The following is a 13,153-nucleotide window of genomic DNA, read 5'->3' on the forward strand; positions in this document are numbered from 1 at the left end:
GAAATGATATCACTATTTCTAGAACAAAAGCATACCACTGATCAAGTTATCTCTCTTATCCACCTTCACTATGTCCTATGAGAGCTTAACACTTGGCATACCATCAACCTACAGACCCCCAACAAAGTAAACCTCCTTCTTTACCTCTGGGATTCCTCATGCTTCTCTCTCCATAATGACAGAGCTTGTCTCAGCATACTGGAGCTGTAGATCAAAAGCTCTATACTTATTTAAAGTGTCACAAAAAAGCTTTAATCATTCCAATCTCTCCTCTCTTTTGACAAGAAAACCTAGCTACTATTTGAAGAAGTTTCTTTTGCAGAACATGAAGGTTGCCAGATAGGAAAAAAGCCACTCTGAAATAAATGAGTGCACGGTGGACAGCTGTAAAGGAGGGCAGTAAAGACCAAGATTTTACAAAAAGAGTCCAAGCTCTACCCATGTGCTCTCAGTAGATGGTGTGCTAAGGGAAGCCAGAAGGTGCACAGTGAATTGATTGCACTGCTGCAGGTTAGTACTCCCATTGCACTGTGTCTCTAGCAAACAATGATACACAATCAGACCAAAAACTTCTACCATTCCACTAGATGACCAATAAACAGAATCCAAAACCAAACTTTCTACCCAAATACACACTACTGAGTAACCACATTGCCACAGCCATTGTCTTCCCTTTTCTCTCACAGTGCTTTATGTTAGTTCAGACATGATTGCATCCAGACAGTTACTAATTAGTATTGTCAAGTATTAGTGTCCCAGTTAAGGTTCCTAAAGAAGCTAACAACAAAATATACTTTAAATGAAGACTTTCCAGAAGAAGAGTGATTGCCTGGATATCTCACACAAAAATATCTAATCAGACATGCACTTTTCTTCTTAACACAGAAAGTTAAACCAGAATGCCAGCTGGAAGTGGAGCACTAACTATGACAAAAACTGGACTCCCAAACCAAACATTTCACCTATAAAAGAGGTCAAAAAGAATCTACAATACTATTTTCCAAAATGAATGAAAATTGCGGACAAGACACTGGAAGTAAGACTTGCAGCTTCAATACAGTGGCAGTTGGCTGGCAGGTCATCTCTTCGAGACAAGAGGCTGTTGGAAGAACTTAGATTTGGCAGTTCTTGCCAAGACAGTGTCAATAAATCAACCAAAAATGGCAGGAGGCAAGTATGATGGATACTCATGTATCTCATGCACTCATGAGGAGACCATTGCAAGATGCCCATCTGAGAAACCCCAACTTTTGGTCCAGAACTTACCTTAAACAAAAGGATTTTAAAGTGATAAATAAAGCCAAATAACATCACTCTCAATCTTGTAAGCTTTTCCTAACTGATTAATCATCTTTACAAAGCAAGAGCCTGTTTCCAACAAAACTAGAAGGTCCATTAGGGCCAGTAAAACAGTGCCAACAGTTCTCATATTTTCTGTCTGGATGCTCATGGTGTCTCAAAAGAAATTAAACAGATGAAGCACTAAAACAAGACTTCAGGCCTGTGAGGTTAAGCCCATCTTGTTATAGAGACACAAAAAAGACTTTCCTAGCCTGTGAGAATGGCACAACTGAGTGCATCCATGCCAGCACAAACCCTCCTACAGGGAAGGAGAAAGGATAAAACAGAACAGGGAAAAGTTGGAGACATGAAAATAGTGTTATCTCCAAGCTCCTTCTTATCTATATTCTGTCAGGCAGCCCTCACTCAAAAATAGACAGAGGAGTCAGCCACAGTCACACCTGTAGCCTTAGCTTGAAAGCCTTTTTTGAACTGCAGTGAAGGGTTTGACTCAGGCTTTAAGAGCTGGTACACTGTCCTATATCTGCTTTTCAGTCTGACAGATGAAACAAACCTGTACTTCTGTATTTGTTCCCATAGTTACTTCAGACAAAAAGGGACATAGATGGCCAAAATTCACCTCCAGAAACACCTCCACATTCTTATTATGGTGACAAATTTGGAATTACAAATGAAATAACAGAGACTGCACTATCTAAGGAGTCCTAGAAGCATAACCCACGGGCTTCAACATGAGAGAGCTGTTCTAGACTAAAGGAAATCTATAAAAGAGACCACATCAAAATTCTTGAAAAAGTCAAAATTGTTTAGCTTTAAAAATCTCAATTTACTATGTGATGCAAACATGAGATACTCAAATAAGAACTTGAAATTAGAAAGTTCAACATGTATAATTTGTCTATAAAGAATCTATTTTTACCAGTTATGCTGGAAGACTAAAATTATGTCATTCTTCATTCAGAGATTCTTATTCCACAACTCAGGAAGTCTTTTCATTTTAGCTTAGGATTCTACTAAAGCTAACCTTAAAACCCACTCATATCAATCTATCTGGCAATAACCTAATATTACAATCTGTATATATATTACAAACTGTATTAAATGCTTTTATGTAGACATGACTAAGTTTACAGTTGACAGCTGCATTCAATAAGCAGTAAGATGACAACAGTGACAGGTTAAACACAGGGAGCACATATAGAGAAAGAACATCTTAGACTGAAAAACACAGGTATAGTGTGTCTCCCTCCTCTACTGTCCATAAAAGCTGGTGTAAAAGAAGGATATTACTAACACCTATAAAAAACACGACTTCAGATTCTTATACCAACACTACTTCTACTGTCATCATAAACTAAATGTATTTATGAATGAATTCACCCTTGACTGAGACGCAGGAGAGGCTTTAAAGTTAAATTTAGAGGCCATAAACACACAAACAGTACATAGGCCCAGTTCTTCCCTTACTAAGCCATTAGGTAAAGAAAACTGAAAAAAAGACAAAATGAATTTTTGAAGAGAAAAAATCTCTGAATCCCAAAAAATATGAAAGAAGAGGAAGCTTGTCTCCCAAGCATCCTGCACAAGCACAGGATTCACTCCTTGCCCAGTGCTCTATGCACAGTAAAAGGCACTGGTGTTTAATGTCCCTTACACCCTTCTCCTTATCTCTGGGAAACAAAAAGAGATTATTTATCCATTATATTAGCCACATTGGAAAGATAAAGCACCAAGGCAATTTTCTGGCTTTTATGGAAAAAAAAGTTCCCTGTATTTCAGGAGAAAAGCATGAGCTGCAGACAGCCAGACACAGCGGCAACACCACCCTTTCCCCATATCAAGTCTGGAGACACAAGGAAGTCAGGGCATCTGAACCACAGCAAGAAAAATCATCCATGAAGTAATACATGGCTGCACAGGTGAACAAGCAAGGAAGGAGGGATACTGGAGCCAAAGGAGAAGCAAGAACTCTGTAAGACATTTAATTGTGAAGTCTCAGCAGAAGAAATCAACTGAGTCACGAGGAGTTCCAGCTCTAAGGACCCCTGCATAGCAGTGCTCTCTAATCAGCCAAGAGAAATAATGAAGCAGAGAAGTAAAAAGGCAGCAGGTCTTGAATGCACAGACCAGAATTTGATATGAAATATTCAACCAACAAAGTCAGGCACTGCACTTTAAGGAATAAACACTTTTTGCTCAGTATGAAATGAAAGACAACCTCAGTATGGCTGATTGAATTGCTTCCCTGACTGGGTGTTCTTACTGTGTGAACATTATCTGCAGGGGAACACACTTCTCTACAGGCATTTGCCTGGCTCTGTGAACAAAGAACATACCATCTTTTACTTCTCTAGCAGAACAAGCTGCCCCAGACAAATAAAATGGAATAATAGAAATAGTAAGGTCTACGCTTGCAACACACCCACTTCCCAAAAACAGGCCCAGCAGCCAACGTATTTCTGCTCTTCCAGACCACAAGGATGCTTGAGAAAATGCAGAAAGAGTCACTGCCTAATAGTTTATCTGCCCTCATTTACATTTTACACAAACAAAGCCACAATGAGAGGGAAAGACATTCTCTGACCCTGTACTTCGGAATATTCAATTGCTGGAGCATGAAATGACAGCTTCACAGAACTTTCAAGGAAAAAAAAAGTCTACCACCACTTGAAAGTCTGAAAGGGATTAATATCTTGCTTTTGGGAATAGCTAGTGCGACTAGTGTCCTTCAGAAAGGGACTTTATCCTGAAACAAAGGACATGGAGCTTTAATAACATGTCATCTCAAGTATGTGCCACTGCAAGCAAGTGAATGTGCAAATTAAAATAGTAGGGAAGTTGACAGCATCCTTTGCTGGCAGCTGCAACATAACAATCCAGATTTTTTGAGGAGTTCACAGCTCCCATCAAACACACCACCCTACTATACTACAGTACAACCACAGACTACTTCTACAACCCTGCTCAGAATTATCCTTTGTTTTAATTGCAGTATACACAAATGGGGGAAAATTCAGTGAAATACTTAAGGCTACTCAGGAATTATCCCATATTTAAAAAGAAATCACTGAAGACAGGCTAGAAAAGTTATAGTCTCTTTGCTGCTAGAATGGATTTTAATCTAAATTCCTGTGCTTTTGGTCTATATGCCATGTAAGGAATACATTACTATACTCTTCAATTTATTAAAAATTTGCAATAAATTTTTTGCTGGAATTACACTGCATATCACCAGAAGTCCAAAAGCAGATGCTGGAGAACAAATTTTAAAAGTTCGTCAGCAGAACCACTCAGAACACGGGACATGTCTGTGTGTCTCCTATAGCCTTAGACCAAAGAACTAAGTCTTGCAAAGCCTCTTAGTGACTCTTGTTCTGTCTCAAGGTTTGACAACTCAAGTAAAACTCTTGGCTCCCCATCTGTTCTACTGGAGAAAAAGAATCTCATTTTCTTTATTTAACCAGTCTTCTAAATGTGGTTGAGATACCTAATGTGTTGAAGGTAGCCCTACAACATACTTAATTTTCATAATAGAAGTGACTAGACCTATTTCTAGCAATCAATGCTGTAATTATTGATTGAATTACTTAATCTGTTCCTACAAGAAGCCTAAGGTGTCTTCAACTGATAAACAATATGGTTTATTTCCAAGTAGGAAACGAGAAAGCAGACCTGTGCTGACAACAGTGGCAAGCAAGAGGGCTAAGCAGCACACACACTTACTCAAAATCTTCAAATTCCAGATCATTTCCCTCCACAGATGGGCTTGAGTTCTCTGAAGTGGAAGCAGAGGAGGAGGAAGAGCGGAGACGGTTTTGCTGATATCGCATAGAGCGCTGTCGAATACTGTCCCTCCGGGAAAGATACTGGATCATCCTCTGGGCATAATATGCAGCAGGAGACAACCTGAGCAAGAAAAGATACACAAATACTCATTACATAAATTTAGAATGACAGCCAGCCCTATTTTTCCTTTTGAACTCCAAGTGCGAGGCCAGTAACAGCCTATCACAAGGCTGATTGTTTGTATTTTATCTGTAAGATGGATTAAATACAGAAAGCAAGGAAAAGTAATTTTCCCTTTATATGCTACAATCCCACATGATCCCCTTTGCAAACAGAAGCACCACACAGTACCTACAGACAAAAAGCTCATCCACAGAAGAGAGAAATTTGCTTCTCAGTACTCTCTGGAGCTCACTGATTCATTTATTACCAGTTCACTCTAGTAAGCTCAGCAAGCATCCCTTAAAAGAACCAAACCCAGTCTCAATGTGAACTTTGCCTGCAATGCCAAACAGCAGCACTGTTCAGATAAACACCGAAGGAAAGTGCTGTTGTCTTGATGGTAGTTAGGGAGTACCACAGAATATCAATCAGGAGAAAAAGGTTTCATATCTTTAACTACTTTGTAATCTAAATGGTAGGGATTTTATATAGCAGCAATTTTATCAGATCCACTAGGTATATGCTCAGTGGAGCTTTAAAAGCCTTGCATCCCACCTGAAAGGAAACCTTTCCTCTGTTATTAACTCTTAATTCTCTCTCATGCATAACCTAGCATTTGTTTGCATCAGCTATGACACACCAGCATTACTCTCTTGAGAGTGAACACATACTCTCTTTTCCCACCCTGTGTATATCCACAGCTCCTCACACATGTTTTCTGTGACACACTTACTCAGTGTTAAAATCCAGACACTTCAGATGCTTGATTTACCATTTAATTAGCCTTATTTGGTTAGACTTGAATTCTAATTTGGGGGGAGGACAAGTTTAGGAGACAGATTACAGGTTCAGAGGTGTTAAAACTTAAGCCAAAAAAACATCAAAAGGGTAAGAGGAACAACATACTCAGCTTGATTCCTCCTGAATCTTTTATGCAGTTTAATGAGATAAACCTGCTCATGCCTACATAAAGAAGAAGGCTTTGCTGGACAAACACATCACTTCTCTCTACTCCCCATAAGACTTAATAGGCCAAATACAAAAAAGCAAGGCATTACAGATGCACATTAATAAATGCGCTGGTCTCTTCTCTGGGCTTTTCCATAAGCCAACGCCTTTGTGCATGCCTAAAAAAAAACTACACCAAAATATGTACAGAGAAAAAAAAAAAAAACACAGGAACAGGGCAAACACTGGCAAACACAAACAGTGGTCACAGCAGTCCAGCAGTGTAACCACTGAAACTTTTATTTTCCCTAGTATCACACCAAGGGAAAATTTTACAGAAGAATATGAAGAATGAGTTTAGCAGTCTTCTAAAATTCTGCAGGACACCAGAAGAAAAAACGTGGTGATACCTGTTAGAAGAAAGAGTAGGCAATAAAGAGTGGCCATAACCAATGACAAGATGTCACATTCAGCTTCCTAACAGCACACGGTGTGTGCACTGAATAGACTTTGAAAAAGATCTCAAAGACAACACAAGAAGCTTAAGTCTGATACACAGAGAGAAAGGTGTAAGGAATAAAACACTTTCTAGCTGCTTAGATTTTTTTTCTAGACATATATCCAACAAACACTGTGATGCTTTATACATACATATATATATATATATGGAGTCTAGGAGCATATGCAATTCTTATTGAGTATTTCTATTTAAAAAAACAATTATTGTAGGTGTTCTTTGATGACAGCCTAATTTAATTCTTCTGCAGATTATTTTCTGAGCCCAGTACATATGGAAACTGTGGAGAATGACAGAACAGCCAAGCTGACCTTAGTGAAGTTCAGTAAGACCACTGAAAAATACTGCTGCAGTCTACATCAAAATATTCATTCTAAATCTGAGGGAACTTCAAAAAATATTCTCCCCGCCTCACTGCTGACCTAGGTTATTCAAACAGCACCATTACAGACAGTGAACGCAGAAACAAACCTAACACATACACATGCTGTCAAAAATAAATTTTTCAGATCATGTAGTTTATGTACTCTTTAAAAAAAGACTCCATTGGAAACAGTGCAGTCTTAAGGAGGTATACATATTTAATATATATTTAAAACACAAACACACACAGACACATACAGATGTTTATTAATAGATACAGATGTGTTTATTTCACCTTTCACTTCTCCACCTTGTTATTTAGCTTCTCAAAGAGATTACATTTGGAACTTATGATGCTACCAAAAAACCCTTCAAAATGCAGTAACACTCCTTTTAATCACTTTTCAAATTTCCAACTAGTTAAAGGGACAGTTAAAAATATCCTACTAGCCCAGCAAACCAGTAAGGTTTATGGAGGAAGACTCTAATCCTATCCCACTCAAACTTCTAGCTGGTACTGGTCACGCCTCCATGAATCGCATTCTCTGAAAAGGACAGTGACATTTACCAGAACAAATTAACCTTCTTAGAAGAGTTTCAAAACTGGACTTTTCTTCCAAAGCTCTTTATAAACTCCAGCTACTCTAGTTTCTACCATAACCTAAAACCACTTGAACTGTCACATGAAGAGCACTGCATCAGTTCTAAAATGGCTTCAAGTAGAAAAATATCTTTGACCATTCCTCTTATGCTAGGAAATGATTCAGGCATTGATCCATTTTCTTACATTTTATTCTTACAAATACTTACATTTTCTTACATCACAGTAGACATTTATAAAAGGGAAAAACAAAATTCAGACACCTAGGCAGGCCCTCCTTTTCTTTTTTAAAAGGCAGCTCCCAGAGAGCTAGAACGAGATCTTAAAATCTCTGCTCTGTCAATCTGCCTGCTTTGGACAAGGCATTCCAGAAACAATGAATGGTGCACTTCCAACAATAAAGCAGCTTTTGGCATTCAAAAATAAACCTGAATGTAATAAGAGCTTTAAATCAACATTTGTAGAATATAATTCTCCTCCTTCCAGGTAAATCAATCCCTTTTCCTGCCATTCAACCAACTGCCATTTAGAAGCTTTTACATTTATCAGCAATTCTGACAGGCAGTTGCCAAGACCTTCAGCAGTCACCTAGGTTGGTTTGCCAAGGATCTTATACACAAGCCACATACTCCACCTTACTTTTACTTCACTACAGTTTTGTTTACATCATTCCTAAGCCTTTGAATTAACTTCACAAGGCAACTTTCTTCACAATAAACGGAAAAAAAGCCAAATATAAGATTTCACCTCTACAAGGCTTTACCTACAGAGACAGTTAGCAAGGAGTTATTTACCAACACAATTATACCATCTGGCCAGTTTGCAACCTTTTATTTCAGAACTTGTACTTAAGAGTATTATCTGTATAAAAATGCACATTTTTGGGTTAATGACGAAGAAAACAACCCCCTCACCCACCCCAAACCTCAGAAAACAACAAACATCCTTCAGCAACTCAAGATTTAATTTTCAGTGGCATTCCTGTACTCTTCTTTATGATAAATCCTACTAGCCTTCAATTCACACAACTATGCAAGAAGTTCCCCAAAAGGCTAAATCAGATAGAGTTTACACTTACTGCATTTCCTCATTCATAGCTTTCCTAAACCCATCTAAAGATCTATTTGTCATGATTTATTCTTTGAAAGTTTCCAAAGCCACTTGCTGTTCACGATTCTATCATTTCTTCTGACAGAGTCTTTGGGTCACATTATCCCATCTGTTGCTTTCTTAATACACTAAATAGAAACTGCAAAGATCACTTCTTTCCATTTTTGATAACTGCCACATTTGCTTTTTCTAGTCCTCTGAAACACTCCCACCTCTTTTGAAGATTAAGCAGCACTACAGGTGTTTCTATGCCTAATGTCAATGATTCATGACTTTTCAAAAATAATTGTCAGTATTTTGTTCTTAGTTAAGTATACATAACCTTCTGGCTATGCTCTCTCTTGTACAGATACATTTATGCAATTCATGCTTCTAAGCACGTTGTCTGCTCACACTACCTCCTAATTCCCTTTACTGCATTCAAGACTATTTGTTTTTTAATTCATTTTTCTTCAAAAGACATTTTTAATATATTGATATAGCTCATTTACTGTTGGACCTGCTTGCCACCTAGTGTTCTCCACCCCAAACGATTTCATGAATTCTTATGTGTTTACTTCAACAGTAATTCCTTCCTGTTTTCCTCACTTCCCCCCAGACTTAACAGCATCTGCTCACTTGTTTTGCTCTTTCCCCATGGCAGATCATTAAGAAGGAGATAAGCCCAATTGCCAGAGGTTTCAGTGACTTATACTGAAGTTATGCTTTTGCATGTAAAATTTAAATGCCTTTAGACTGCATTGAGATCTTACCTGGCTGGATCTGGGTAGATTGGATGTTCCCGGGATCCTGCTCCATCATAGCGAGATAATGAAATGAGGGAAGACTCCAGCAACCTCCTAGAAAGGCAAAACAAATTACAACATCAAAGACCATTCAGGAACATCCTTCCTATATATGACCTACTTTCTGAAACCTCTTAAGACTATTTCTATCACTAGTGCAGAGAATTCTGCAACATACTGAACCACTCGCTGATGGCATGCGTGTTTTTGGTATTCAAAGTTTTATATTCTCACTGCACAGGAGAAAGAACACCTCAGGTAAGGAAGAAGAGTGCTCCCATAGCCATGTCCAAGTTCCAAGAGAAAGATGTAGATGTCACTTCTCTGGAGACAACCCACCCCAATATATTAGGTCCATAAACACTACCACTGCACTGGCCATCTGTCAAATTCTTACCTACTCAGAGGTGGCTACACATGGAATGGGTCAGGGAGCAGGGGACAAAGAACACACATGTTAACATGTGGACTTTAAGGGCACCACTGCTGTCTATCCATACTAAGATCTTGAATCTTAGTCTCAGGCTCTAAAAGAGAGGTTTTCTACAAAACTGCAAAAATTTAAAATGTTCTTTTCCTCTGTACTGTAATCAGCCACAGGGAGAGATAACAAATATTCACTCAAGAAATCAATGCATGCAAATGCAGCCAGACAGCCTGAATATACGAGAAGTGAGACTGAATCATGAAGGCAGCAGAATCAGAAGTATACAGCAGGAATATGTCCCCCACCCTGGCTTCTACATGCACCTCTGTCTAGCTTCTGTCATAACCCAGAGGACAGCACTGTTTCAAGAATGACTCATGGCCTGTTGCAGCCATTAGATTAACACAAGAGAGATGATTTGGGACAGGTACAGAAAGTGGAAAAAACAACTCTCACGTTTATAAGATTGCTGAGTTCCCTTTCAAGTCTTTCTATCTCAGAACTCCTGCTAAATTTTGTTTTTTAGTCTGTAACTTAATGAAAGTTGTTGTGGTTTGAAAATCAAAGAGGTCCAACACCACATCTGTTCTACTCACTCACACACACAGCTGCTGAGAAAGATTTGAATCCTTAGCCCCACACTCATAATAATCCATTAGCCTTTGCAGTGCAGGACAGCAAGTATTAACACAGGAAGAAGGACCAGATAAAATCCACACCCAACCTCCCATTTCTAGCCACATAAAGACAGCAGAATTCCAAATGAGATATCTTTTTTCCTAGCAGCAGCCTACCCATCAGTATCTTAAGAAAAATATTTACTGTCTTCCAGCAATTAAAAGAAAAATACTTCAATTTACATTACAGATCAAGAACACAGGAAACAGCGAGAGATTGCTTCAGTCTCCCAGTTGGAAAGGTGTGTGTCAGCTTGAGAAACTTGCTGCAAAGCACTGAGACTATGCATAAGGCAAGAAATCCCGTCCTTTCTAGCACAAAGTTGTTTGGCAACCATTTGTCTTATTCAAGAACAGTTCTGAATCTCTCAAATTTTGAGTTTGATTAATTCTCCTGGTTCCTAAGTTATTGAGTCAAAAGCTCTAATATTCAATACTGCCAGATATCATGAATCCCGTGGTTACCCAAAAAGTCCTTATACTTTAATTCTGTCTTACTAAACCCTTCCTTCTGCTCCAAGTACATATGTGCAAAAAGAGCCAATCCAGAATGAACAGTGTTTCAGCTTTATGAGATATACCTGAAGTCCTACACCTGGGAGGTATACAGGTATACCTATTAGTTGCATCACACATAAACTGCTTTAATTCCTTCTAGGGGAAAAATAGACAGATTAAAATTAGCAGAAGGGATATTCTACCTACTCAAGCAGCTGGTCCCTTCTAAACCACTGGCTCTGAGACTAGGTTACTGCCACTGCAATATCAACATGCTTTTGAGAAATCTGCTTTTCTAAGCTGCTCCAAACCCAGCATTTTGCAAGCAACTTGGATATGTCAAGGCTGGAACATCCTGCCTGATCACTGGACTTAGCCAAGGAGAAAGAGCTTCCAGAGCATGCAGATTCTGACAGGGTCACAACTTGAAACAGAAACAGCAGCTTCCTCCTAACGTGAGCAATGCCTTTGGTGTTCTGATAATATGTACACACAAATAATCATCAAACTCACCCCTGTAAAAAGTCTTGATGCCTACACACTACATATCCCATCTCCTTTCTATCTGCCCACTAAGTGACAGTAAAATCAAAGCCACAAGGGAAGATGACTAGTACATGCTGCACAGCCTAGCAAACACTGTTAGAAAGAAGTTTCCTGGTATTCTCCCCCCATAATCGTCTTCTCACCTTTAAAAAAACTGGCAACTACCTAAGATGACCATTGACTTTGAGGGATCACCTTCAGAAAGCATCTGGCAGCTATGCTGAAAGAAATCAAAACCCATACTAAACAGAGGACACCACAAGGGTGCAGAGGCAGGGCACACATCACTGTAACCTGGTGTGGGTCTGCCAGGAGACCCTCTGCTTGGCTTGGGAACAGCACTTTCAGGAATCTATAATTCTCACCACCACACTGCAACAGATCCTAGAAATATATATTTGAAGAGTCTTGCTATAGCAGTTACTTGGGACCTCAGATGAGAATGGGTACAGGTTACCTTAGTAACCAACAGTTCCCTGAGCCCAGGATGGCCAAGTGTCCAGGTAAAGAGACTTCCTCCAGGCTTCAACAGCCCTGTGACATTCCCTGAACAGGCTGCAACTCCATCCCTGCAGCAACAGAAGCTGCTTCACCAGAAGGGCTCCCGTGGAAGACCAGTAGTTACTGGGTTGTAAGGAACAGGATTACAAACACTCCAATAAATACATCCCCCAGAACCCTTTCTAAGCTTGCACTGTGCAAGTTGAATGGTCTCAGTTAAGATGGCCTTTCCAGTGGAGCCTTCCAAGGCTGACAAAAACAAATCCAGCTCCTGCACTACCTCACACTGAGGCACACAGGCCACATACTAGGGCCACATTCAGATCATGTGCACAAAGATAATTAATTCAGTTAACAGTAACTGCTAAAAGCCAGAGCTGATTTTAAGTCTGATTGGTAGTTAATTATCCTACAACCGTGCCCTCTCAGATCACAGAGCAATGAACAGAGAAATTTAGATACACATAAAGGGCAAAACATCCAAACCAAGGCAACAAGCAAGCTCATGAGATCCAGACAGACCATCTCTGCTTTATGCTCCACAGAATAACAATACCTGTACTGAGGCAGAGTACTAAGCACACATAAAATCCATTTTTAACTAACTCATTCTAGACTTAGCCCTTGAGTCCCAAAGTTACAAATCCAAATGCATTTATACTGTCAAATGGGTTCAATAATAGATACTCTGCTATAATAATCAAAGTGTCTCATCTGTGTCACTGGTAATGTAACCTACTGTCCCTCAGGAAGGTGCAGATAAAGATTTTTAAAGTAAATCATGCTGCATTCTGCCAAGTCTTTGGTGTTACACTCATAGCTTCTGGCACCCGAAATCCCAAAAAAGACACAGACTATTTATTTTCAGTAAAGCCAAAGTGTAAGGTAGTCCAATAGTCCAATTCACTACCACAGTAAATGTAAGGTTGG

The 13,153-nt window shown here is 39.2% G+C and overlaps 1 protein-coding gene across 3 annotated transcripts in view; it reads right to left on the minus strand.

The window, feature by feature from the left end:
* Nucleotides 1-13,153, minus strand: part of AMBRA1 (autophagy and beclin 1 regulator 1) — a 126,627-nt gene that overhangs the window by 84,436 nt on the left and 29,038 nt on the right. For all 3 annotated transcript variants that reach the window (XM_005480053.4, XM_014265467.3, XM_074543058.1), the window contains 2 exons: nt 9,542-9,628; nt 5,026-5,208 (listed from right to left, as the gene is read on the minus strand). In XM_005480053.4, the coding sequence (XP_005480110.1) occupies nt 5,026-5,208; nt 9,542-9,628 (270 nt within the window). The remainder of the gene's footprint in view (nt 1-5,025; nt 5,209-9,541; nt 9,629-13,153) is intronic.

The sequence above is a fragment of the Zonotrichia albicollis genome, chromosome 6 (genome assembly GCF_047830755.1).
Source record: "Zonotrichia albicollis isolate bZonAlb1 chromosome 6, bZonAlb1.hap1, whole genome shotgun sequence".
NCBI classification, from domain to species: domain Eukaryota; kingdom Metazoa; phylum Chordata; class Aves; order Passeriformes; family Passerellidae; genus Zonotrichia; species Zonotrichia albicollis.